Below are 27923 nucleotides of genomic sequence, written 5' to 3'. Positions count from 1 at the left end.
CAAGAACACACACACACACGCACACACACACACACGTTAACACACACACACACACACACACACACACTCGCGTGTGACACATTTTACTCAATTTGCCTCCCAGCTAGCGAGGGTTCCACAGCAGAGACATGTTGGGCTAACATATTACACTCCACATTACATATTAACGGACATGTTTTGCTCGCCCCACTACAGGAATTTTCACGGAAACGATGCGACTCTTCGCGTGACGTTTTGGCGAGTGAGTGTTTTTTTTTCATTTATTTTTTATTTTAAAAAAGGATGGAGCAGCAGACCTTTAGGAAGAAGAACATGGACGTTTGTCTTCGCAGACTGAAGCAGGAGCTGGTATGTCTTCTTTTATGTTTTATACTCATCATTTCCGTCATATTCGTCATCATTCCACGCACTGTCACGCTACGTGTGCACCTGTTTTGTCGTACTTTTGTTTGTTTTTTAAATCACCGTTATTCAAATATGTGTTTCATACTGTGAGTTATAAAGTCATTAGCTTAAAATCAAAATATGATGAGATATTATATAACATAGTTGTTGTTTTTTGCCGTCTGTCCTCGATTAGATCATTTCTAATCTTGTTTTTCTTTTTATTAACCGTATTTTTTTTTTTTTTAATAATTGTAAATATATTTGAATATAATGTGTAGTCATGTATAATATTTGTTTTAATACATGTTAAATTAGCAATGACTCAAGAAGGAAAATAAATGATTTTTGTTTTTGAAATCAGATTAATCACATTTTTGGAATTTGGATTAATCACCTGTGATTAATCATGATTAATTACAGGTGATTACTCACTTGCATAATAAGAAAAGACCCTAATATTTGTACACAAATGCAATTTTATTGTCAGAATGTCATCAGGAATATTTGTTGTTGAATGCATGTCTTTTTTTTTCTGTACAAAACTGGGTAACAGTTTTATCCAAAGTTCTTTCGGGATATATTTTGGAGTGAAATAATACTGTGAGATATAAAGTCATTAGCCTTCAAGGAAAATATGATGAGATATTATATAACATAGTTGTTGTTATTTTGCCATTTCTAATCTTTTTATTATTAACTGTATTTATAAAAAAATGTTTTATAATTGTAAATATGTTTGAATATATTGTGTAATCATGTATAATATTTGTTTTAATACGTAGTAAATTAGCAATGACTCGAGAGGGTAAATAATTTAAATAATAAAAAAAAAATCAGATTAATCAAATTTTTGGAATTTGGATTAATCATGATTAATCACAGGTGATTACTCGCTATCATAATAAGAAAAGACCCCAATTATGTGTACACAAATGCAATTTTATTGTCAGAATGTCGTCAGAAATATTTGTTTTTGAATTTTTTTGTACAAAACTTGGTAACAGTTTTATCCAAAGTTCTTTCAGGATGTATTTTGGAGTGAAATTTGCCAGCGAGCTGAATAATACCGTGAGATCTAAAGTCATTAGCCTAAAATAAAAATATGATGAGATATTTAGTAACATAGTTTTTTTTTTTTTGCCATCTGTCTTTAGGTAATGAAACTCGATTAAATAATTTATAATCTTGTTGTTCTTATTATTAACTATATATATATATATATATATATATATATATATATATATATATATATATATATATATATATATATATATATATATTATTTTTTTTTTTTTTTTTTTTTTTTTTTTTTTTTAATGTCATTGCACATGTAAATTTATTTGAATATATTGTGTAATCATGTGTAATATTTGTTTTAATACGTGTTAAATTAGCAATGACTCGAGAAGGAAAACAACTTAAATGATTTGTTTTTTAAATCAGGTTAATCACATTTTGGGAATTTGGATTAATCACAGGTTATTACTCACTTGCATAATAAGAAAAGACCCCAATATTTGTACACAAATGCAATTTTATTGTCAGAATGTCGTCAGAAATATTTGTTTTTGAATTTTTTTGTACAAAACTTGGTAACAGTTTTATCCAAAGTTCTTTCAGGATGTATTTTGGAGTGAAATTTGCCAGCGAGCTGAATAATACTGTGAGATCTAAAGTCATTAGCCTAAAATAAAAATATGATGAGATATTTAATAACATAGTTGTTGTTTTTTTGCCATCTGTCCTTAGGTAATGACACTCGATTAAATAATTTATAATCTTGTTGTTCTTATTATTAACTCTATATTTGTATGTATATATATATATATATATATATATATATATATATATATATATATATATATATATATATATATATATATACATATATATTTTTTTTTAAATAATTGTCATTGCACATGTAAATTTTTTTGAATATATTGTGTAATCATGTATAATATTTGTTTTAATACGTGTTCAATTAGCAATGACTCGAGAAGGAAAACAACTTAAATGATTTGTTTTTTAAATCAGATTAATCACATTTTGGGAATTTGGATTAATCATGATTAATCACAGGTGATTAATCATGATTAATCACAGTTGATTACTCACTTGCATAATAAGAAAAACCCCAATATTTGTACACAAATGCAATTTTATTGTCAGAATGTCATCAGGAATATTTGTTGTTGAATGCATATCTTTTTTTTGTACAAAACTGGGTAACAGTTTTATCCAAAGTTCTTTCGGGATGTATTTTGGAGTGAAATAATACTGTGAGATATAAACAGAGGTGGGTAGTAACGCGCTACATTTACTCCGTTACATCTACTTGAGTAACTTTTGGGTTAAATTGTACTTCTAAGAGTAGTTTTAATGCAACATACTCTTACTTTTACTTGAGTATATTTATAGAGAAGAAACGCTACTTTTACTCCGCTACTTTTATCTACATTCAGCTCGCTACTCGCTACTAATTTTTATCGATCTGTTAATGCACGCTTTGTTTGTTTTGGTCTGTCAGACAGACCTTCATAGTGCCTGCGTTTTACCAAATGCAGTCACTGGTGACGTTCACTCCGTTCCACCAATCAGATGCAGTCACTGGTGACGTTGGACCAATCAAACAGAGCCAGGGGTCACATGACCTGACTTAAACAAGTTGAAAAACTTATTCGGGTGTTACCATTTAGTGGTCAATTGTAGGGAATATGTACTGTACTGTGCAATCTACTAATAAAAGTTCCAATCAATCAATCAAAACTGTGAAGGAAAAAAGACCATTTTTTATTTCAACCGTACATCCCGTCAAAAGCCTAAAGACTGACTGCACAGTTCCTGTCTTCACAATAAAAGTGCCGCTCCATTGCGCCTGCGCTTTCAAAATAAGAGTCTCCGAAAGCCAGCGCAAACAAGCTAGCAAGCTACGGAGTTTGCCGCCAATGTATTTCTTGTAAAGTGTATAAAAACGAATATGGAAGCTGAATAAATAAGATGCCAAAAACCAACCACTTTCATGTGGTATTAGACAGAAAGGAGTAACTTTTTTTCTCCTCCATTTGAAAATGTGGATGTTATCAGCACTACTGTCTGATTACAATCAATGCAAGTCATCAGAATCAGGTTATACACCAACTTATATTCTTGTCTTCATGAAAGAAAGGAATCTATATGTGTTAAACATGCATGTATATTCATTAAAACACCTTTAACATGTAAACAAAAGCGGCAAAATAAATAAATATAAATTATATACTGTATATATCAATGTATATATATATATATATATATATATATATATATATATATATATATATATATATATATATATATATATATATATATATATGTATATGTGTGTGTGTGTATGTATATATATATATATATATATATATATATATATATATTTTTTTTTTTTTTTTTTTTTTAATTATTGTCATTGCACATGTAAATATATTTTAATATATTGTGTAATCATGTATAATATTTGTTTTAATACGTGTTAAATTAGCAGTGACTCGAGAATTTTCAATTTTTTTCTCTCTATTTTCTCTCAAAATTCTCTATTTTATGCTGCCCTTTTTTTGTTACATATACTGTAATATTGTACATGGTAATTGGGATTTGTTATATATTGTATATATGATATAAAAATACAATATAATATATCAGTAAATATTACAGTGTCCGCCCTGAGATCGGTAGGTCGTGAGTTCAAACCCCGGCCGAGTCATACCAAAGACTATAAAAATGGGACCCATTACCTCCCTGCTTGGCACTCAGTATCAAGGGTTGGAATTGGGGGTTAAATCACCAAAATGATTCCCGGGCGCGGCCACCGCTGCTGCTCACTGTTCCCCTCACCTCCCAGGGGGTGACGGTGATGGGTCAAATCCAGAGGATAATCTTACCACACCTAGTGTGTGTGTGACTATCAGTGGTACTTTTTACTTAAAAAAAATTGTATACTGTATATATAATATGTAAATATTACATATATGTTATGTTTTATATTGCTACTATGGTAAATTGTTTGTCTACTTTATACCTGCATTATCCTTTCCATCCTTACCCTTTTCATCCTTTGTAACTGAGCTACTGTGTGGAGCAATTTCCCTTGTGGATCAATAAAGTTTGTCTCAGTCTAAGAAAGAAAATAACTTAAATAATTTTTTTGTTTTAATCAGATTAATCACATTTTTGGAATTTGGATTAATCATGATTAATCACAGGTGATTATTCACGTGCATAATTGACATGTGCTTAAGAAAAGAACCCAATATATGTACGCAAATGCAATTTTATGGCCGGAATGTCATCAGGAATATTTGTTTCTGAAGGAAAATAACTTAAATGAATTTTTAAAAAATCGGATGAATCCCATTTTTGGAATTTATACACAAGACATTGATACAACGTTGATTATACATATATTATTATTTGTAAATTGAGACAAAGTTGGATCCACATTGTTGGGTGGGAAATGAACACAATTCAATGGTAATTTTTTTGTACAAAATTTGGCAACAGTTTTATCCAAAGGTCTTTCAGGATGTATTTTGGAGTGAAATTTGCCAGCGAGCTAAATAATATTGTGAGATCTAAAGTCATTAGCCTAAAATAAAAATATGATGAGATATTATATAACATAGCTGTTGTTTTTTTGCCATCTGTCCGTAGGTAATGACACTCGATTTGATCATTTCTAATCTTCTTTTTCTTATTATTAAATGTATTTTTTATTTATTTTTTAAATAATTGTCATTGCACATGTAATATATTTGAATATATTGTGTAATCATGTATAATATTTGTTTTAAGACGTGTTAAATTAGCAATGACTCGAGAAGGAGAAAAAAAAATACAAAAATGTTTAATCAGACTAATCACATTTTTGGAATTTGGGTTATTCACAAGTGATTACTCACTTTCATAATTGAAATGTGCCTATGAAATGACCCCGATATTAGTACACAAATGCAATTTTATTGTTAGGATGTCATCAGGAATAGTTGTTGTCATTATTTTGTTCAAAACTTGGTAACAGTTTTATCCAAAGTTCTTTCAGGATGTATTTTGGAGTGAAATTCGGAGCGTCCTCACTCATTTTTGTACCGACCTATGCTTTGATTTGATCACTGACCGTATAGCGGTTAAGGTTAAAGAGCATGTACACTCAAAATAAATTGCATGATTAATTTAAGTGTGTACCGTATTTTTCGGAGTATAAGTCGCACCGGAGTATAAGTCGCACCTGCCGAAAATGCATAATAAAGAAAGAAAAAACATATATAAATCGCACTGGAGCCCGGCCAAACTATGAAAAAAACTGCGACTTATAGTCCAAAAAATTCGGTACATGATTAATGCAAGATGTTTTTGGGATTAATCGTATGAGTTAACTCGTTAACTTTGACAGCCTAAAAGTTTACATACACTTGTAAAGAACATAATGTCATGGCTGTCTTGAGTTTCCAATAATTTCTACAACTCTTTTTTTTTTGTGATAGAGTGATTGGAGCACATACTTGTTGGTCACTAAAACATTCATGAAGTTTGGTTCTTTTATGCCGCGATGAGGTGGCGACTTGTCCAGGGTGTACCCCGCCTTCCGCCCGATTGTAGCTGAGATAAACTCCAGCGCCCCCCGTTACCCCAAAAGGGAATAAGCGGTAGAAAATGGATGGATGGATGGTTCTTTTATGAATTTATTATGGGTCTACTGAAAATGTGACCAAATCTGCTGGGTCAAAAGTATACATACAGCAATGTTAATATTTGCTTACATGTCCCTTGGCAAGTTTCACTGCAATAAGGCGCTTTTGATAGCCATCCACACACTTCTGGCAAGCGTCTGCTTGAATTTTTGATCACTCCTCTTGACAAAATTGGTGCAGTTCAGCTAAATTTGTTGGTTTTCTGACATGGACTTGTTTCTTCAGCATTGTCCACACGTTTAAGTCAGGACTTTGGGAAGGCCATTCTAAAACCTTAATTCCAGCCTGATTTAGCCATTCCTTTACCACTTTTGACGTGTGTTTGGCAGAAGTAATCAGGAAGGTAATTTTCTAAATGTTGTGATTTGAGGTCAGATACCTTGGCCATAAAACAAATAGTGTTCTTGCACTGACAATGACAAGAAGCTGTATAAAGGAACATGATTTTGTATCTTAGCTACGTCAGTCCAAGTCACATGAAAGAATGAATAGTGTTCTTGGTCTATGGATGAAATGGAGCAGTATCAGATGACCCCGCCCCTCCATGAGGTAGTGTAAAGTCACGCTCTCGACGTTTGACCTCCGACCTGAGAAGCTCTGGGGGAGTTGGGCTGCTGACCCCAGCGGTGTAAGAGTAGACCGTTCCTTTCCATGTTAGCATAAATGTTGTTCATGCGAACTTGTTTTTGTTATTCCGTTAAAAGATTTTAAATAAGGCTAAATTATTGTTTTCAAGCACCTTCGCTTTAGAGGGGAACTGCACTTTTCGGGGAATTTTTCCTATTGTTCACAATTTTTTTAATGCATTCTATCTCGTAAATAAATGCAATCAAAAGTCTAGCCACAATGGAGCCTATGGGAGCCGCTCTTTTCTGCCTATAAAGCCCTTAAAGAAACATCCAATTACCTCCATAAAGGTTTTATATATGATGTAAGTATATATGTACCGTATTTTTCGGACTATAAGTCGCAGTTTTTTTTCATAGTTTGGCCGGGCTCCAGTGCGACTTATATATGTTTTTTTCCTTCTTTATTATGCATTTTCGGCAGGTGCGACTTATACTCCGAAAAATACGGTAATGTAGTAACAAGCACATTTATAATAACTTTTATTATTTACGTATTTTGATCATTTTGAACATATGTGGCGCATTCATTTCAAAATCACATCACAACATTCACTTTTTTTCCATACAACATCACTGTAGACTTCAGGAGAGCCAACAAACATGATCAAACATCACTTACTGTACAATGTCTGCTGTCATTAGGATATCTACTACTAGGATGTTTATATATTCCATTTCAGATGAAGAATGACTCATACTCCTCACAAAGGAAAAGGGGGGTGGAACCAAGCGTCATTTGGTTTCGTTCTTGCCATTTCCGGGGGCTAAATTGGCTGTCAAAGTGTACCAACTTGTCAGAATACATCCTCGTCCTGAATATATACTGTCCTGAATAAATATATATATATATGTATAAAAAACACCAGATAATATGGTCTCCTAATAGGTGCCCTTTTAGGGTCCTTACACACATCATAATAAAGCACTGAAGCACAGTACGTCTGACTATGGTAGCCGTAATGCTCCGTCAATCCATCAAGCGGTGCGACTTCGTAGCTTACCAAAGTCGTACTAAAACAGTTTGACAGATTTTTGAGCATTGTGTGTCATGTTCTATATTCCCAATGAAACATCAACGTTTTGCTGTTGCTTGCTGGCGTTATTTGCTAGCGTTATACCGCGCACATCTTCGGGACTATGCAGATCCCAAATACACATCACAGGAACCAATAAGTGAGAAAAGTTTCTTTTGAGTGCGAAACAAAACCCCAGATAATATGGTCTCCTAATAGGTGCCCTTTTGGGGTCCTTATACACACACCATAGTAATACTGTATGTTGAAGCACAGTATGTCTGACTAAGGTAGCCGTAATGCTCCGACAATCCAAAGTCGTACTAAAACATTTTGACAGATTTTTGAGCATTGTGTGTAATGTTGTATATTCCCAATGAAACATCAACATTTGGCTGTTGCTTGCTAGCGTTATACCGGCTTGGTTGGTAGAGTGGCCGTGCCAGCAACTTGAGGGTTCCAGGTTCGATCCCCGCTTCCGCCATCCTAGTCACTGCCGTTGTGTCCTTGGGCAAGACACTTTACCCACCTGCTCCCAGTGCCACCCACACTGGTTTAAATGTAACTTAGATATTGGCTTTCACTATGTAAAAGCGCTTTATAAATATAATTCACTTCACTTATATATATTTATACATACATATATATATATATATGTGTATATATATCTACACATATTACATTATAGCCTATTATTTGCGCACTATTGATTAGTAAAGCACCGAAAATTCGGCCGCCAAAAAAATACTTTGCTCACCGAAACAGCGCTGCAGAAACCAGATGTTGTGATGACGTATCAGCTTCTGCTGGCGGGCTGCGTCTTTTCCTGCGCCCCCACGAATGACGTTACTCGTTTAAAGAAGACGTAAAAGTCGCAAACAGGTCGCGTTGCCGTTTAGACTGCCGTCACATTTGAAAAGATCACATTCCAAACGGGTTACATCAGGAAGTGACCTGAATCTGATGCGAAAAGATCAGATTTGAAGCACTTTGATGCATTTAGCGTTTTAAGCAAAAAATATCCGATCTGTGTCACTTGGGGGCAAAAATATCCAATTTGGTGTCAAGCTTAAACGGAGCCCATGAGACCATGACAGTTAAGGTAGAGTTAAAATTCAAGACAATATATAAAACATGTTCAATCGCAGAGAAGATCTCTTCCTTTTTATAGCTAGTGGTGAAAGTTTCATTTCTTGAAATTGTTTCTGGCACAAATAGCGGCGTTGCGCTAGCATCACATGACCAAACTATATTAGGAGTACTGAAAGTCAAGCTGCTTGGTTTCGTGTTACACGGTTTGCTGACTGCGATGCAAATAAGCGTACAGCATTTATCCGGGATAGTGCATGGTATGCTGCGTGCAGCTATGTTTGCTTCAATGTAGGGCCGCAACAACTAATCGATTAAATCGATTAATATGTTTTATAAAAATAGTTGACGATTAATTTAGTCATCGATTCGTTGGATCTATGCTATGCGCATGCGTAGAGGCTTTTTTTTTTTTATTATTATTTTTTTTTTTTAGAAACCTTTATTTATAAACTGCAACATTTACAAACAGCTGAGAAACAATAATCAAAATAAGTATGGTGCCAGTATGCTGTTTTTTTTCTTCTCAATAAAATACTGTAAAGGATAGAAATGTAGTTTGTCTCTTTTATCCGATTATTAATCGATTAATCGAAGTAATAATCGACAGATAAATCGATTATCAAATTAGTTGTTAGTTGCAGCCCTACTTCAATGTAATCTGGACGAAGAAATATACATTATTTCCTGGTTGAAGTTTTAATATGTGGCAACAAAGTAGGGATAACAATATGAAAACTTCATTTTACGGTTATTGTTACCAAAATAATCACAGTTATCATTGTTATCATGGTGTTGTTGAATGTGCTCAAAAAGTACTTATATACACACACTGAAATTAGTTTTTTCCATCCATCCATCTTCTTCCATTTATCCGAGGTCGGGTCGCGGGGGCAGCAGCCTAAGCAGGGAAGCCCAGACTTCCCTCTCCTCAGCCACTTCGTCTAGCTCTTCCCGGGGGATCAATTACAATTGGCAACACTAAAAAAATAAAATTGGCCCTAGTGTGTGAATGTGAGTGTGAATGTTGTCTGTCTATCTGTGTTGGCCCTGCGATGAGGTGGCGACTTGTCCAGGGTGTACACCGCCTTCCGCCCGAAAGCAGCTGAGACAGGCTCCAGCACCCCCCATGACCCCAAAAGGGATAAGCGGTAGAAAATGGATGGATGGATAAAAAGACACACTGTTAGAAAACCCATGTTTTGTGTTTCTTATGCTTCACTGATAGTGTTTTATTCTAATTGTTTTATCTGTATTAGTGGCAAAGCTTTTATTGTTTTAAATATTGGACCGCGCCCCACACAGGAAGTGACGTCAGCAAGAACGCACCACAGCCAGCTTCATAATAAAGCGGTTTTGTAACTCGGAGCTAACCACTGGAAAGATGGAGGCGAGTCATCCAGACATGCCCGTGTTTCTCCTTCTTCTACATGTACAGACGCTTGTGGAAATCACACATAAATACCTTAAGAAGAAAACACGCGATTGCAGCTATTTGGGATACAACACTTCTCAGACGGCAAGAGAACTTTCCAATGTCCAGGTCAGCTGTGATTCTCCTTACCGAAAAACTCTGTCCATTTGTCGAAGGAGAGACAACGAGAATGCGGGCTCCCGTGGATGTGATGAAAAAAGGTAGTGTGTGCTTTGTATTACCTGGCCGACGAGGGAAGACTACGGAAAAACGGTGAATGCTTTTGGACTGACTGTATCAGTTATTGTCCGCCATGTATGTCGCGGACTCAACGTCTAGGTCCAGAGTATATAAAGTCACCAAGAAGGAATGGACAATGAAAGTGAAGGCAAAAGAGTGAGGAGTGTCCTGACCAGATATCTAGATCCCTAGTTTGATTGATGTAAAATGTTCTTTATCACATTGTTTACTTTCACGTGTCCATTAAAGATGTGATTAATTTATGCTGTCTCAGGTGTGATTCACTACAATAGGGCCCCACAACACACTGGATTCTAGTTAATTGAAATAGCACAACACTGGATATTGTTCAGATAAGTTAAATTTAAGAACTTGCACACAACGCAACACTGGAGGTGACTATGACGTGTGCATTTTCCGTGCATGCGTAAACGACCATTGTGTGTGTGTGGACAAGGATAAGGTTAGGTGGGATTTACCCTGGATAACCTTAGTCTGCTTAGTGTAGAAGATGCCTAAGACGAAAATTTTAAACAAAATTGACACTGTTCTAAGGTAAATGGAGTGCACCGTAACGCTTGGATCATTAGCTTTGATGTTGCAGGTGTCACAGTTGTGCGCGTGTACCCTAGCATCACAACACAGAGACACCTCAAACAGAGCTAAACTAACCTTGATGTCACTCCAAACGTGACTCAGACAGACCCGTTGATGCGTGTTTGAGTCATCTCAGTATCGACTTCACACCTGCGTGTCTTTGACGTCATGGTAGCGATGGTGTTTTTTTAGGGCTTTTAGTGCTGGAGGCACATTTGTGAATGTTGACCCTAGAAGGTATAAAGGAGTGACAAAAGTAACACTCTATGTAGCACTTTAGAGACTTAGGCTCGGTTATCCAGTGTAAATCTCACCTAACCTTATCCTTGTCCACACACACACAATGGTTGTTTAAGACCCCCTCACCCCTCCGTCAGCTGGCGCAACGCGACCTATTACGCATGCGCGGAAAATGCACACGTCATAGTCACCTCCAGTGTTGCTTTGTGTGCAAGTTCTTAAATGTAACTTATCTGAACAATATCCAGTGTTGTGGTATTTCAATTAACTGGAATCCAGTGTGCTGTGGGGCCCGATTCTAGTGAATCACACCTGAGCCATCATAAATTAATCAAATCTTTATTAGACACGTAAACAATGTGATAAAGAACATTTTACATCAATCAAACTCAGGATCTAGATATCTGGTCAGGACACTCCTCTCTCTTTTTTGCCTTCACCTTCATTGTCCATTCCTTTTTGATGACTTTATATACTCTGGACCTAGACGTTGAGTCTGCGACATACATGGCGGACAATAACTGATCCAGTCAGTCCAAAAGCATTCGCCGTTTTCCGTAGTCTTCCCTCGTCGGCCAGGTAATACAAAGCACACGCTACCTTTTTTTATCACATCCACAGGAGCCCGCATTCTCGTTGTCTCTCCTTCGACAAATGGACAAAGTTTTTCGCTAAGTAGAATCACAGCTGACCTGGACATTGGAAAGTTCTCTTGCCGTCTGAGAAGTGTTGTATCCTAAATAGCTGCAATCGCTTTCTCTTAAGGTATTCATGCGTGATTTCCACAAACTGTACATGTAGAAGAAGGAGAAACACGGTCATGCCTGGATGACGCGGCTTCATATTTCCAGTGGTTAGCTCCAAGCTACGAAACCGCTTTATTATGAAGCTGGCAGTGGCGTGTTCTTTCTGATGTCACTTCCTCTCCGAACTCAGTTTGTAAACGATCAATGAGTTCATACAAAGTTAAGTGCCGAAGATTCAAGAATTACACGGCTGACTTACTCGTGTAAAAATTTGTCCGAGGTTGGGGACTTTAAAGAGGAACATTATCAACAGACCTATGTAAGCGTCAATATATACCTTGATGTTGCAGAAAAAAGACCTTTTTTTTTTTTAACCGATTTCCGAACTCTAAATGGGTGAATTTTAGCGAATTAAACGCTTTTCTATTATTCGCTCTCGGAGCGATGACGTCACAACATGACGTCACATCGGGAAGCAATCCGCCATTTTCTCAAACACCGAGTCAAATCAGTTCTGTTATTTTCCGTTTTTTTCGACTGTTTTCCGTACCTTGGAGACATCATGCCTCGTAACAACACGAACAGGGACGGATTCAAGTTGCACCAGTGGCCCAAAGATGCGAAAGTGGCAAGAAATTGGACGTTTGTTCCGCACACTTTACCGACGAAAGCTATGCTACGACAGAGATGGCAAGAATGTGTGGATATCCTGCGACACTCAAAGCAGATGCATTTCCAACGATAAAGTCAAAGAAATCTGCCGCCAGACCCCCATTGAATCTGCCGGAGTGTGTGAGCAATTCAGGGACAAAGGACCTCGGTAGCACGGCAAGCAATGGCGGCAGTTTGTTCCCGCAGACAAGCGAGCTAAACCCCCCTGGATGTCTTGGCTCACACCGTCCCTTATGCCACCGAAGATGATCAAGAGAAGAATATCGACCCTAGCTTCCCTGGCCTGCTGACATCAACTCCAAAACTGGACAGATCAGCTTTCAGGAAAAGAGTGCGGATGAGGGTATGTCTACAGAATATATTAATTGATGAAAATTGGGCTGTCTGCACTCTCAAAGTGCATGTTGTTGCCAAATGTATTTCATATGCTGTAAACCTAGTTCATAGTTGTTAGTTTCCTTGAATGCCAAACAAACACATACCAATCGTTGGTTAGAAGGTGATCGCCGAATTCGTCCTCGCTTTCTCTATCGTGTCGCTGGCTGTCGTGTCGTTTTCGTCGGTTTCGCTTGCATACGGTTCAAACCGATATGGCTCAATAGCTTCAGTTTCTTATTCAATTTCGTTTTCGCTACCTGCCTCCACACTACAACCATCCGTTTCAATACATGCGTAATCTGTTGAATCGCTTAAGCCGCTGAAATCCAAATCTGAATCCGAGCTAATGTCGCTATATCTTGCTGTTCTATGCGCCATGTTTGTTTGTGTTGGCTTCACTATGTGACGTCACAGGAAAATGGACGGGTGTATATAACGATGGATGGAATCAGGCACTTTGAAGCTTTTTTTAGGGATATTGTGTGATGGGTAAAATTTTGAAAAAAAAACTTCGAAAAATAAAATAAGCCACTGGGAACTGATTTGTAATGGTTTTAACCCTTCTGAAATTGTGATAATGTTCCCCTTTAAACGATGGTTTAACGTGGCTGAAACGGGGCTTAGGCTAAATAATTATTCGTTTAAGGGGTTATCCGGCATAGTGTAGACATAGCCTTAATTTTTCCTTGCCTCTGTCGCCTTTGAAGAAAGATGGATGTTTTTGATGTCCGGCAGTAAATATTTACACGTTTTTCACTCTGGGGGAGCCTTTGACAAAGTTTATTAGCGTGACACTTTTATTAGCCCGTTAGCCCCAAAGTGTGTCCTCACACACACACAGCGTCTCTGTGTGTCGTACTCTTTTCTGTGTGTCGTACTCTTTGCTGCCCTTGACCCGCACAGACCACCATTCATTTTTAATGAGAGGTTCGGTGGAGCCAGAGGCCGCCTCCAAACAGGAAAGCCTTTGGGGGCTGATAACCTTGCTCCCCCCCACCTCCCTTTGCAGTCAACAAACCTCGCATGGTAGAGACACAGAAGAGGCATAGTTGTGTTTTCCATTTCTGCCCCCCCCCCCCCCCCCCCCCTCAAAGTGTGTGTTTCTGTGTCAGCTAATTATAGAGGAGAGACAGCAGCGTGCGCTTCATGAAGACCGCCCATTGATGGCGGGCATGCGTGGACATGTCTGCAGTGAGAGTGTCTCACGTCGCTTTTTTCACCTAAACACCAACAACATGACGTGACAGCAGCGTTTCTACCGGGCTTTAAGATGATAAAGTCATTTTAGTCGATGAGTGGCGTTTATCTGGGCAGGGAAATTGTTAATTTAAAAAAAATATTTGTTTATTTTATTTCAAAAGTGATTATATACTGTTTTTTTCCGGACAATAGGGCGCACCGGATTATAAGGCGCACTGCCGATGAATGGTCCATTTTTGATCTATTTTCATATATTAGGCGCACTGGATTATAGAGTTACAGAACTTTCCTCCAGAAGGTCTTATATTTGTCAATGTGATGTCAGATGAAACAAAAAATTAGCTGTTTGACCACAATACCCAGCAATATGTTTGAGTAGAAAAGTTGGGGCCTTTAATCCAGGAACACCAACCTACAGTCAAGCATGGTGGTGGTAGTATTATGCTCTGGGCCTGTTTTGCTGCCAATGGAACTGGTGATTACGTCAATATTTTTTGGCATCACAACATCTTCTTTCGTTTTTTTTAATTTATATTATGCTTATAAACTCAGGACTTTGAATATGACCAATGTATGATCCTGTAACGACTTGGTATCAGATTGATAGCCAAATGTGTGGTTTCATCCAAAACTAATGTAAAGTATCAAACAACAGGCGAATAAGTGATTATTACATTTTAACAGAAGTGTAGATAGAACATGTTAAAAGAGAAAGTAAGCAGATATTAACAGTAAACGAACAAGTAGATTAATAATTCATTTTCTACCACTTGTCCTTAATAATGTTGACAAAATAATAGAATGATAAATGACACAATATGTTACTGCATATGTCAGCAGACTAAATTAGGAGCCTTTGTTTGTTTACTTACTAATAAAAGACAAGTTGTCTTGTATGTTCGCTATTTTTTTTAAGGACAAACTTGCAATAAAAAACATATGTTTAATGTACCCTAAGATTTTTTGTTAAAATAAAGACAATAATGCAATTTTTTGTGGTCCCCTTTATTTAGAAAAGTATCAAAATCATTTTGGTACCAAAATATTGATATCGGGACAACACTAGTACATATATATATACACATATATGTTTTTTGTTTGTGGTAATGTATTTAGAATTTTAAATAAATTATAATTATCAATTATTCTTTATTAACTTTTTAGCTTTTAAATCAAATCAAATCAAATCAACTTTATTTATAAAGCACATTTAAAATTTACCACAGGGGTAGCCAAAGTGCTGTACAATGAGCAGGTTAAAAGATAAAACGAGTACCGAGCAAACACAACACAACACAAACAGAACATGATAAAAAATAAATAATTAAAATAGAATTAATAAAAACATAAAAACATAAAAACAGGATCACAGCAGGTGTATTATGGGGCGCCATTGCAGGATGGATATCACTCAGTGTTAAAAGCCATGGAATAAAAGTATGTTTTTAAGAGAGATTTAAAAACAGGAAGAGAGGAGGCTTGTCTAACACTCAGGGGTAGGTCGTTCCAGAGCTTGGGAGCAGCAACGGCGAAAGATGTTTTATGTACCGTATTTTTCGGTGTATAAGTCGCTCCGGAGTATAAGTCGCACCGGCCGAAAATGCATAACAAAGAAGGAAAAAAACATATATAAGTCGCACTGGAGTATAAGTCGCATTTTTGGGGGAAATTTATTTGATAAAACCCAACACCAAGAATAGACATTTGAAAGGCAATTTAAAATAAATAAAGAATAGTGAACAACAGGCTGAATAAGTGTACGTTATATGAGGCATAAATAACCAACTGAGAACGTGCCTGGTATGTTAACGTAACATATTATGGTAAGAGTCATTCAAATAACTATAACATATAGAACATGCTATACGTTTACCAAACAATCTGTCACTCCTAATCGCCAAATCCCATGAAATCTTATACGTCTAGTCTCTTACGTGAATGAGCTAAATAATATTATTTGATATTTTACGGTAATGTGTTAATAATTTCACACATAAGTCGCTCCTGAGTATAAGTCGCACCTCCGGCCAAACTATGAAAAAAACTGTGACTTATAGTCCGAAAAATACGGTACTTTTAATATAAAAGTTTTTTTTAAATAAAATTTTTTTTTTTGTTTAGCTTCATTTATTATTTATTAGTATTTGTTTTAGTTTATTTTTGTTTTACTTAAGTTTAACATATTTGTTTGATTAAAGTACTTGTTCTAAACAAAGCCTAAACTTGAATTTAATACCTTCAACACTGCATTTTTTTTTTTTTAGCTTGGAGGGATGATAAAACTTAGTTTAGCATATGACGCCTTAAGTAATAATGCAGATAAATCCATAAAATAGTTCCTTTGTGTGACTTTTTATTCAGACTGCACATGACGGGCGTTTTTTTCTGATGAGAGCTTCGTCAACATCTGCTTGACTCGAAAGTCTTCAGCTGCAGAGTACAACACCAGGCGGTTAAGGTTGAACACGCCGACATATCTGGGACACTAACTTGAGTCTAACATGTGGAATAATGGAGCTCTACTTCCCCGCTGTTGCTCTGCTGCAGTGTGAATTATTAAAGCTGCCTCTGAACTGCAAGTTGTTCCCCAAAAAACACCCAAAAGTCAGCATTTGAAAGGAAAGTGAAGCACGATGATGCAACTTGATAATCAATTAGCTTTCTTATGTGGAAGACACAACCTGGCTGTTGTAATTAGGCGGAGAGGCTCACAGGCTTTTGTTCGCCTGTTTGAGCACGGATGAGTGGATTAGTGTTTGAACCCAAATGTTTAATGACGCGTGATATTGCCTAAGTGCTTATGTGCAAGAGACTTTCTAAGCCATGATAATGATAATAATAAAGCTCATTAAGAAGTAAATAGTAGGGATGTCCGATAATGGCTTTTTGCCGATATTCCGATATTGTCCAACTCTTTAATTACCGATATCAACCAATACCGATATCAACCAATATATACAGTCGTGGAATTAACACATTATTATGCCTAATTTGGACAATCAGGTATGGTGAAGATAAGGTACTTTAAAAAAAAAAATAATACAATAAAATAAGATGAATAAATTAAAAACATTTTCTTGAATAAAAAATAAAGCAAAACAATATAAAAACAGTTACATAGAAACTAGTAATTAATGAAAATGAGTAAAATTAACTGTTAAAGGTTAGTACTATTAGCAGTGTTGGATTAGTTACTGAAAACCAGTAACTAGTTACAGTTACTAGTTACTTTATTTCAAAAGTAACTCAGTTACTAACTCAGTTACTTAAACCAAAAAGTAATGCGTTACTGTGAAAAGTAACTATTTAGTTACTTATATTTTTATTTTTATTTTTTTAAGGCCCCATTTAATGCCCTTTTAGCCTTCATTTTAGTACTGTTATTGCACTGGAGAATAATACAATCTGTTGATCAACTTGACATGCATTTGCATCACTGAACTCTGCTAAGCAATGTGCTCTACATACATGTACATATGTTTTAAAGGGCCAATTTGTTTCAGACCAGAACAAATTGACAAAACTATTTTAAATAGCTGCAACTTAACATACATAAGTAACAAACAGCATAATAACAACATAGCTGTAAAACAAGAAAGGCACACACTACATACATAAAGCCTAACCAGGCGTTTTTTTATCTCAAGGAATTCTGAAATAAAATCATGTCTGAAGCCCAGAACACTCTACACATTTCCCCACTTAGTTTAGAGAAAAGGAAATATTAGCCTGGCCCACTAGTATCCCTCTTTAGGTTTGTGAACTTTATAGTCTAAACATTTAGAGTGATGTGATAATCAAACACTCTAAAAGTCTAAAATGAAAGAGTATATAAGAGAATTGACAGAGTGTGTGTACCTTCAGTGTGCAGTGCCTCATTAAAATCCAGCCGCTGTTGGAGGTGGAAGTGAAGTGTGTGTCTCTTTACTAGCTTCGTCGAAGCATGTTGTTTTTGTCGCTGTTTCAGCATATTTGAAACTTACATTCAACTAAAATGTTCTTTTCTTTGTGGTCGATAAAAGAAACGTACTGAAAATATCTCCATTTGAAGAAACTCGGCTTCGGGGTTCGCCATGACGTCTTGATAGTAGACACAGACACGCCCCCTCCCACACACACACACACACACACACGTACACACAGACAGCGCGCGGCGCGCCTCTTTTTGTCGCCTCTTCAGCAGCGCTGCAACACTCAGATCTTCTCAGTTTCTAGCCGATACTACATAAAAAATAACGCAAAATAACGCAGTAACGCATCATGTAGTAACGGTAACGGAGTTACTGAATATAAAAAATAACGCGTTAGATTACTAGTTACCGCCGATAGTAACGGCGTTACAGTAACGCGTTACTTTGTAACGCGTTAGTCCCAACACTGACTATTAGTGGACCAGCAGCACGCACAATCATGTGTGCTTACGGACTGTATCCCTTGCAGACTGTATTGATATATATTGATATATAATGTAGGAACCAGAATATTAATAACAGAAAGAAACAACCCTTTTGTGTGAATGGGTGTGAATGGGGGAGGGAGGTTTTTTGGGTTGGTGCACTAATTGTAAGTGTATCTTGTGTTTTTTATGTTGATTTAATAAAAAACAAAACAAACAAAAAAACATACCGATAATTAAAAAAAAACCGATACCGATAATTTCCGATATTACATTTTAACGCATTTATCGGCCGATAATATCGGCACTAGTAAATAGTTCAAGACTTAACCAGACTGGTTCAAAAATGATTATTGAATATATCATAAATAACTTTTTTTTACTTCTTTTCAATGATTGTCTGGATAAAATAACATGTTTGTACAGGTTTATCACGAGCCACTTCTTGGGTTTATTTCTATTTTATATTATTGTTTATTTCAACATAATCGAATATGGGGAGTACATATATTTTCTAACTACACCTATTATAGCTAAATCTTGTATGAATAGAACAAACTACTAAAGTATACTAGAGTAAATTATGTAAAACCAACTTTTCTTACCTATTGGTACCAGTTTTTGTGTGGGATCTGCATAAGTCCCGAAAATGTCCAATCAAATCAAATCTTGTCTTCTTTCATACTTCCAGGGAACGATCCGTTTGGAATTCGCCCCATTGGTGACGTCAGTAGTATACCCATATATGGTATATATGTACCGAAAGTGATTTGCGCGAGTCCGCCATTGTAGTTCGATACTGTCACCAATAAGCTTGTTCTTTTTCTCTAACCTCTTGTTGTGGGGCAGACTGGCTCGTACATGCACATGCATCCTCCGCTGCTGCCGTTCTAATACAAAGTAGCGTATAGTTCAAAATTAACCTGTCAGTAGACTCGCTAAAAACTACAACAAAGATGGCGTGCCTCGGAGTGGAATAAAACGGTGCATCCTGAAGAGACGGTCAGAAATCAGTTTGAAGATGGTCTTTAAAATATAATCTAAACAACATTCTGACCAAAGAACCACCATCACATGTTATGTAGACCACAAGGAAGTGTTTTAATGTAGAAAAAAAAAATCATAGTATGACCACTTTAAATGTGACACTGAATGTTCCAAATGTAAATTTATTTTTTATTTTGCTATTTGTGTATTTAAGTAACAAAAAGTAAAATGTATTTTAAATTGTTTTTTTAATTTAGTTTGACTTTCGTATAAATTTAAGTTGTCCCCATGTTTTCATAATGATTATTTGTTTAGTCTTTATTTAAATTTTGTATTTACACTAAACTGAATTTTTTTTTTAAAATAATTTAATTTAAAATATTATAATTATTCTATCATTTAATTATTTATTTTTAACAGCATTGTTGATTATTAGTGTACCTTCTTTAGCATGTATACAGTATGTATTTGGTTATAATAACAAGTCGTATTGGTCTTTATTCATCCATCCATTTTGTACGGCTTGTCCCTTTCGGGGTCGCGGGGGGGTGCTGGAGCCTATCTCAGCTGCATTTGGGTGGAAGGCGGGGTACACCCTGGACAAGTCGCCACCTCATCGCAGTATTATGACAGGTCTATATGATAGGATAGACTTTTATTTCTTTTTAATTTATTATATCCTTTAGTTACTGTACTTACATTATACATTTATTTATATTATTGACATATGAATAATGCTGTATAATAGACTATTTATGTTATTCACATGTGAATAATGCTGTATAATAGACTGTATTTATGTTATTCACATGTGAATAATGCTGTATAATAGACTGTATTTATGTTATTCACATGTGAATAATGCTGTATAATAGACTGTATTTATGTTATTCACATGTGAATAATGCTGTATAATAGACTGTATTTATGTTATTCACTTGTGAATAATGCTGTGTAATAGACTGTATTTATGTTATTCACATGTGAATAATGCTGTATAATAGACTGTATTTATGTTATTCACATGTGAATAATGCTGTGTAATAGACTGTATTTAGTTATTCACATGTGAATAATGCTGTATAATAGACTGTATTTATGTTATTCACATGTGAATAATGCTGTATAATAGACTGTATTTATATTATTCACATGTACAAAATACCTAAGTGTTTATTATCTATTGTGAGCAAACTGTGGTGCTGAATTTCCCCCAGGGATCAATAAAGTACTTTCTATTCTATTCTATTCTATTCTATTCATCCCACAATGGGTAAATTACGTTGTTGCGGTGCATGTTTTTACATACAGTAACAGAAGTAAAACGTAATTAAAAACAGAAAAATTTAAATAAATACTTGATATTGCGCACTAATGTGTAAAAATAAGAGATAAAATGAACCAAAAAAACACTACCATTCTTATTGCACACCAAAAAATGTTGCCACTTGAGAAAATTCACCTTTGGAAAAAAAAAAAACATTTTTGGGGGGTATTTTGGTTACAATTTATAATTGTATTGAGGTTTTTTTCCTCCCCATGATGCAACATGTCCTCCTCTCACGGGGCTTACAGGTTGCTTTGTTGATGACCACGCTGTCCCTTCACTCGCTTGTCATACACCGTTGTTACATTCCCAGTGGTGATTGGGTGATGGGGGTACTCTCCCCCATGTGTGACCCCTTCCCCCCTCCAGCTTTGTCCATCTATAATTGAAGTCTCCTCCACATTGAAGCATATGGCCGTGGAGCCCCCCTTTGTCATGGCTGACTCTCACTGACTCTCTTCTTGTTGTCACTTCATCTCCGCCCGAGTGACCCCCCCAAACCCCCCTTTTTATTCGAAGGGGATGAGTCCAGACATGCAGCTCTGATTGGTCGACTGCATATATAAATGTTTAGGGTCAGTCCGATCGTGTTAGCTTGGTGACTGAAGGACTTCATAGCAGGTGAGCACAGTTGGTCATTTTAATAAGTTGTGTTTCTTGAAGGTTATTGATGGTGTTGGCTAAAAATCAGTTCTGATTTGTAATAAGCAAGCTTATTACGTCTTAAATAGTTCGGAGATGAAGACTTAGCTAGGTGATTCACAATGTGGGTCAGGGAGTGCGACCGATTCAGGCCCGCAAGTCAGCCTGTCTGTCTGGAGGCAGGAGAAGACGGTTATGTCACATGACCCGACCCCGCCAACTGATGAGAGGTGAAAGCGAGAAGCAGGAGGAGGAGGAGAAAGTATTATGAATCATCGCTGCAACGTTGTTTTCATGGCTCATCACAATTAATCATCTCTCAATGATGCAGTGTTTTTAATAGGAAGGAACCGTGGCTACAAGCTGAGGCGACCATCTGCCTCGATCAGATAATAATAGCGTTATTAATTGATGGTCATGCACTAACATAGGCAAAATAAATAATTAGGTAAAAAAAAATGTTTGGCTGCATATGTGCTACATTTGTATATACAGTATGTACAGTGCAGGCCAACATTTTGGACACACCTTCTCATCCAATGCATTTTCTTTATTTTTTAATTTTATTATTATTATTTTTTTGTCCTGTCCAGCTTCTCGGGCAAATCATATTGTTGATGTAGATGCCCATATCGGCTGTGCAAATTTACTTTACAAAAGAGAAGTGTAGGATACTTCTCCTGTTATTAAATGTATTTATATTATCATTTGGTGCAGCCGGGCCGGAGCAGGAGGCGATAGAAAGAGAAAAAAAGGAAGACAGAGTGGGAAATGCAACAATACATATATGTAATGATAACTTGAAATACAAAAGAAAGCATGTGAATGGAGGGGAAGAAAGAGAAGCCAGCTATATTAACCTTGTAGATTGTTATAGTAACTATAGGTTAAGCTTTGTCAGTGTGCCATGTGTTACCCAGTTTCCCCTAGGGCAACAACGTTGATATATGTTTGATGAAACAAGATTATATGCATGAGTGTATGTATGTATATGTACAGTATGTGTATATGTATGTTTGTACAGTGAATGTTTTCTTTATTTTCATGACTATTTACATTGTAGAGTGTTACTGAAGGCATCAAAACTATGACACCTGTGAAGTGAAAACAGTAATCAGAGCAAAGGGTGGGTATTTTGAAGAAACTAGAATATAAAACATGTTTTCAGTTATTTCACCTTTTTTTGTTAAGTAAATAACTCCACATGTGTTCATTCATAGTTTTGATGCCCTCAGTGACAATCTACAAAGTAAAAAGTAATAAAAATAAAGAAAATGCATTGAATGAGAAGGTGTGTGTCCAAACTTCTGGCCTGTACTGTATATACACGTATTTTCTTAGTTTATCTCTACTTTTTTTATTCCTATTTCAGGATTTGCTACTAACTCTGTGCACAGTAGCCCAGTTTCAAAGATACAAAGATTCAAATTAATAGTATTTATACTGTAATTATGATATACATAAATGGTACTTTGTACAAAGTACCGTTTATGTATATCATAATTACTTTTCTGTTAAAAAAAATAAATCTCAATACAATTACAAATTGTAACCAGCAAAATACCCCAAAAACCCTTTTCTTTCCAAAGGTGAATTTTCTTGGTGTAGAGTTTTTTGTTACTGGATGGACCCTAATAGTGCCACATAGCATAATAATAATAATAACAACAATAATAATAATGAAAGTGTAGTGGTTCACATAGAGAACTTTTGTGCAGCAGAGACTGGTGATAATACAGTAATCACATATTGATAACAACAATAATAATAGTTGTTTTGCTTGAGCTACTACTGCTCATAGAACCTGGAAGAAAAAATATAAAACAAATAAATAACGATTAAAAATATTTATAAAAAAAAAATTGTGAGTAGTTAAATTTTTTTATTTGTTGTTTATTAATGTATTAATCATGCACGTATTTTCTTTATATTTTTAATTATTTTGTCCTGTCCAGCCACTCAGGCAAATCATATTGTTGATGTAGATGTCTGCACAGCATATCGGCTGTACAGATGTACTTTACAAAAGAGAAGTGTGGGATACTTCTCTTGCTGCCTTATTTGTATCTGACTTTTTTATGTGGATTTATTTAATGTTTGGTGCAGTCGGACTGGAGCAAGAGGGGATGGAAAGAAGAAAAAAAGGAAGACAGAGGGGGAAATTGCGGGGACAAGAGGGGGATAAGACAGAGAGACAACAACAACAACATTAGCAAATACGATATGCACAAAAATGATACAAAAAGTGATAAAGAAGCAGTTAATGAAGTAAATATTAATAACACAGAAATGACAATGAACATTATTGCACTACAAATGGAGAAATAAAAAAACAATAGAAATAGCAGTGTTGAGAATGTGTAATAACAAGAATAACCTCTTATCAACAATACAAGTGTTTCAAATGCAACAATACATATATGTAATGACAATTTAATTACAAAAGAAAGCAGATAAATGGAAGGGAATAAAGAGAAGTAAACTATATATTAACCTTGTAGATTGTTATAGTAAAGATAGGTTTAGCTTTATTAGTGTGCCATGTTTTACCTAGTTTTCCCTGAGGGGAACAACGTTAACATATGTTTGATGAAATGTGATTATACGCATGAGTGTTTGTATGCATATGTACTTGTATATGTACAGTATGTGTATATGTATGTTTGTACAGTAACTGTGCGGGTTGATTTATGTAGTGTATTTCTGTATGTTATTGCGAGTGTATGTACTTATGTATATTAGACACGTAAGAATAAATTACCACATAAATAATAAATTAAATTGTAATTTCAAAATAGTATTAATTTTCCTGAGTATTAGTGGCAATGCAATGTTATTGTAATTGGTATTTAATATTTTAATGTATTTGATTGGTGGTAAGACAGATGAATGTACAGGAAGTAGTAAATAGTACTCTTACTAGTGTAGTAGTAGTAGTAAAACAGTGTATTCTAAGTAGCAGTAAAGAGGACAGCTCGTCTGTTTTGCAGCTGTCATGGTAGAATGTTCTCTCTTGTACGGGAGCCATATGGGACTGTGTGGACCTCCATCCAAAAGTGGGTCACATGAGTCATAGTAAAACAAGGTGCCAAGACCGCCTGTGGACTGTTCCCAGTCTGGCTCAGAGCAGGCATTGAGAAGAAGCGGATTTGAATATTTTTCTGTCTTCCCTCAGATGTCCATGAAAGAAGCAGGAGATGGTCTCCACGCTCAGATGAATTCGATGATGGGAGCCCTCCAGGAACTCAAGCTCCTTCAGGTCCAGACCACTCTCGAAAGCCTCAGCCTGTCAGCTCGACCGGTCCTAAGAGGTGGAACCAATCACCGGGACACACTAGTTTCTGGCACAACGTCTACAAGCTCTTCAGTCGGAGATCACAGGTTGTCTGACACACTCAGCCTGAGTCCGGACACTTCCATGGAGTTCGGAGCCACGTTTTCCAGAGATGGACAAAGTAGATACAGCAGTCAAGAGACTTTGTCTTCTGGATCCAGTCTGGAGTTGGACAGAGTAACACAAAGCGAGAATAACCAGGAGGCGTTACCAAGGAGGTGGTCAGGCTACATGGCACCACAGGTAGACTTCTATGGGCCAGTGGTGGGGACACCTCCACCAGAACCATACGTCCAACCCCAGGCTCATCCGCGTTCACAGGTGGTGGATCTGCCAAACATCCTCAACAGACTCTCCAGGGAAGGTCCATCATTGGACAACAACTACTCCCAGGACGGTGTTGATGATGCCGGCGACTGGACTTCCTCGCTCATGAGCCGCACTCGCAACCGCCAACCTTTAGTGCTTGGAGACAACATCTTTGCCGACCTCGTAGGCAATTGGCTGGACTTGCCAGAGGTAGAGACGGATGTGGGGAAGGAGGAGACGAGGATGAAGAGGGAGGTGGAGATGGCAGAGGAAAGCTCCGACATACCGGACGCTCCGGCTCACCCACTCCGTCTTAGCCGCTCTCAGGAAATCTGCCGGAAGTTCTCGCTCACCACAAACATCTTCAAGAAGTTCTTCCGCAGCGTTCGACCAGACCGGGACAAGCTGCTGAAGGAAAGGCCCGGCTGGATGGCGCCTGAGCTCTCAGAGGGCGACTTCTTTAAACGGCCCAGAAAGATGGCTTCCAAAAGCAGCCAGAAAGGAAGCTTCTACTTGCCGTTCTGGGCTAACAACGGACCACAGTGTAAAGGGCGGTTGGGTCACGCTGAAACTCTGACAGAACAAAATCACTTCCACCACGTCCACGACAAACCTTTCGCAGGGATTTACTTAGACCGCAGACAGCCAGAGACTAGTTTGAGGAAATTGCAGCCATTGTTTGACAACAACAAAGCTGTGTGGGTTTGACAGACCAGCCTGGACCAGGAGCGAACTTCACAGCCACAACATCTAGACCCTGCAGATCATCAGGGCGATGTCTCTACCTGACAATCCTAAAACCATAAACCTCTTTTACCAGGGAGTGTTAAAGACATTTTTGTACCAGCCAAAGTTTCTCTGACTGGAACATCTCACATGGTACTTCAAGGACTCTTACCAAACAGTCCTGTCAGTGTACGCACAAACATTCTATTCGGGTCCAACACAAGCTCATGTCTACCAGCTAAGCCCCTCAGCATGTCGGTAGAAAGAAACTGTTTGGTTAAGGACCTACATTCAAACCTAAAGGTGATTGGATGACGGTTGTTTGGGTCGTATCCATTATCCAATCAGATCAACTCGTTAAAGAGTACAAGGTGCTAGCTTTTGACAAGTAGCTTTTTCTCCATCGATGCTATCCTCTCTAAGTAACCATATCGGGAGATTCTCTGCAGATAATTTTACATCCCCACGTAAATCTGCCTTACAGAAAACTGGAAAATTGGACATTTCTTACCTCAGACTATAGAAAGAACCCGAGATTAGAGTTGCTTCTCGGAAACTCGGGTGTAGAAATGGCCAATAATGTCGTAAAAGATTACTTTGTTTTTAACTCCATTCAAGGGAAGTGGCCCAACATCTACTCCACATTGAAATTTAAAGACTGCCAAAACAAAGTAAGACTGCGATGGTCAGCCATGTTTTTTTTTTTGTTTACTTTGGCCAGGACTACTTTGACGATGAGGCCTGGTAAGGTCTAAGAGTGATATCTGGGTATAAGAAATGCCTGCTGGTCAAAAAGTACGGTTAGGAACATGTAGCAACCGAGCTCCAAGGGATGTAAACAAAGTAAGATAGCGATGGTCAACCATGTTTTCTTCGTTACTTTGGCCAGGACTACTTTGAGGATGAGGCCTGGTAAGGTCTGAGAGTGGTATCTGGGTATAAGAAATGCCTCCTGGTCAAAAAGTACGGTTAGGAACATGTAGCAACCGAGCTCCAAGGGATGTAAACAAAGGCCAAAAACTGCGGCTTTGACCAAAACGCTAATAGCTAATGTCTTTGGAGGCCACTAGCTCGTCGAAGGACAGCAATAGCGTGCATGACTAGATCCCTTCCAGCAGAAGCCGCACGTTCAACTTGTTTGTGTTTTTTGTTAGCCTGCTGTCGTGTCACATATTCCTAATGGCACACACACACACACGAGTGGACTGTCACTCCACATGGGCTGTTGGCACGCAGGAGTGTGTGTGGTGGGTAAACATGGCAGAACCAACCATTGACTGCCATCTGTTAGTAAAAATATTTGTAAAAAAAAAACAACATGACACTTTGTGTACATATTTGTCATCAACAGCTATTGAACACTACACTAAAGACCAGATCTTTTTCACACTTTAGCATTATTGTGTCAACACTGCCAGCACTTGGACCACCGAATACGTAAGACAATCTGACGCACTCGTCATCTAACTTATTCATATTTTCCAACTGACCAATCAGAGTAGCCAAGAAAGATTAGGAGCGTCTTGGCCACGTCCTCCTTATGGTGGCTCCGTCTCAGGGTCCAGGTCCCTACGTCACACACAGGGCCCACATTTTAACACACGCTAAATAATTGGGGTTTTTTACGTCCTAAAGGTGTGGTTGTTGGTTTTTTTATTCATCAGTTATGCAAATTGTTACTGGAGATTCTGTCATGTGTTTTGTAAACTCTTTTGAATACAATAAACCTGCTTTCGGAAACAAACATGGCTGCTGTGGTAAACACGTGCTGGTGTGCATGGCAAATGTGGTATTTTGGTTGGTAAATTATGAAAATACTCCACTTCATTTAAGCCGGGGGTCGGCAACCCAAAATGTTGAGAGAGCCATATTGGACC

General features: G+C 37.0%; 1 protein-coding gene across 2 annotated transcripts; it reads left to right on the top strand.

Annotated features, from left to right (window-relative positions):
* The first annotated feature begins 15 nt into the window (after positions 1–15).
* Positions 16–27781, top strand: inka2 (inka box actin regulator 2). Of its 2 annotated transcripts, none has more exons than XM_072912851.1 (2): positions 16–348; positions 24853–27781. In XM_072912851.1, exons 1-2 carry the CDS (start codon positions 283–285, stop codon positions 26026–26028), a joined length of 1242 nt encoding a protein of 413 aa, XP_072768952.1. In that variant the 5' UTR covers positions 16–282; the 3' UTR covers positions 26029–27781. The 2 variants fall into 2 exon arrangements, with proteins under 2 accessions (XP_072768952.1, XP_061795637.1); XM_061939653.2 differs by lacking the exon at positions 16–348 and adding an exon at positions 21640–21656.
* Positions 27782–27923: the final 142 nt, after the last annotated feature.

Source organism: Nerophis lumbriciformis, linkage group LG03, assembly GCF_033978685.3.
Source record: "Nerophis lumbriciformis linkage group LG03, RoL_Nlum_v2.1, whole genome shotgun sequence".
Lineage (NCBI taxonomy): Eukaryota > Metazoa > Chordata > Actinopteri > Syngnathiformes > Syngnathidae > Nerophis > Nerophis lumbriciformis.
Note: the sequence above shows the minus strand (reverse complement) of the source record. Positions and strands in the feature narration are given on the sequence as shown.

What these genes read in the sequence shown, in the direction of transcription:
- inka2 (XM_072912851.1), top strand. Translation starts at nt 283, where the DNA reads ATGGAGCAGCAGACCTTTAGGAAGAAGAACATGGACGTTTGTCTTCGC. An exon ending in GCAGACTGAAGCAGGAGCTG is followed by an intron (nt 349 to 24,852) that starts GTATGTCTTCTT and finishes GTCTTCCCTCAG; the next exon opens with ATGTCCATGAAAGAAGCAGG.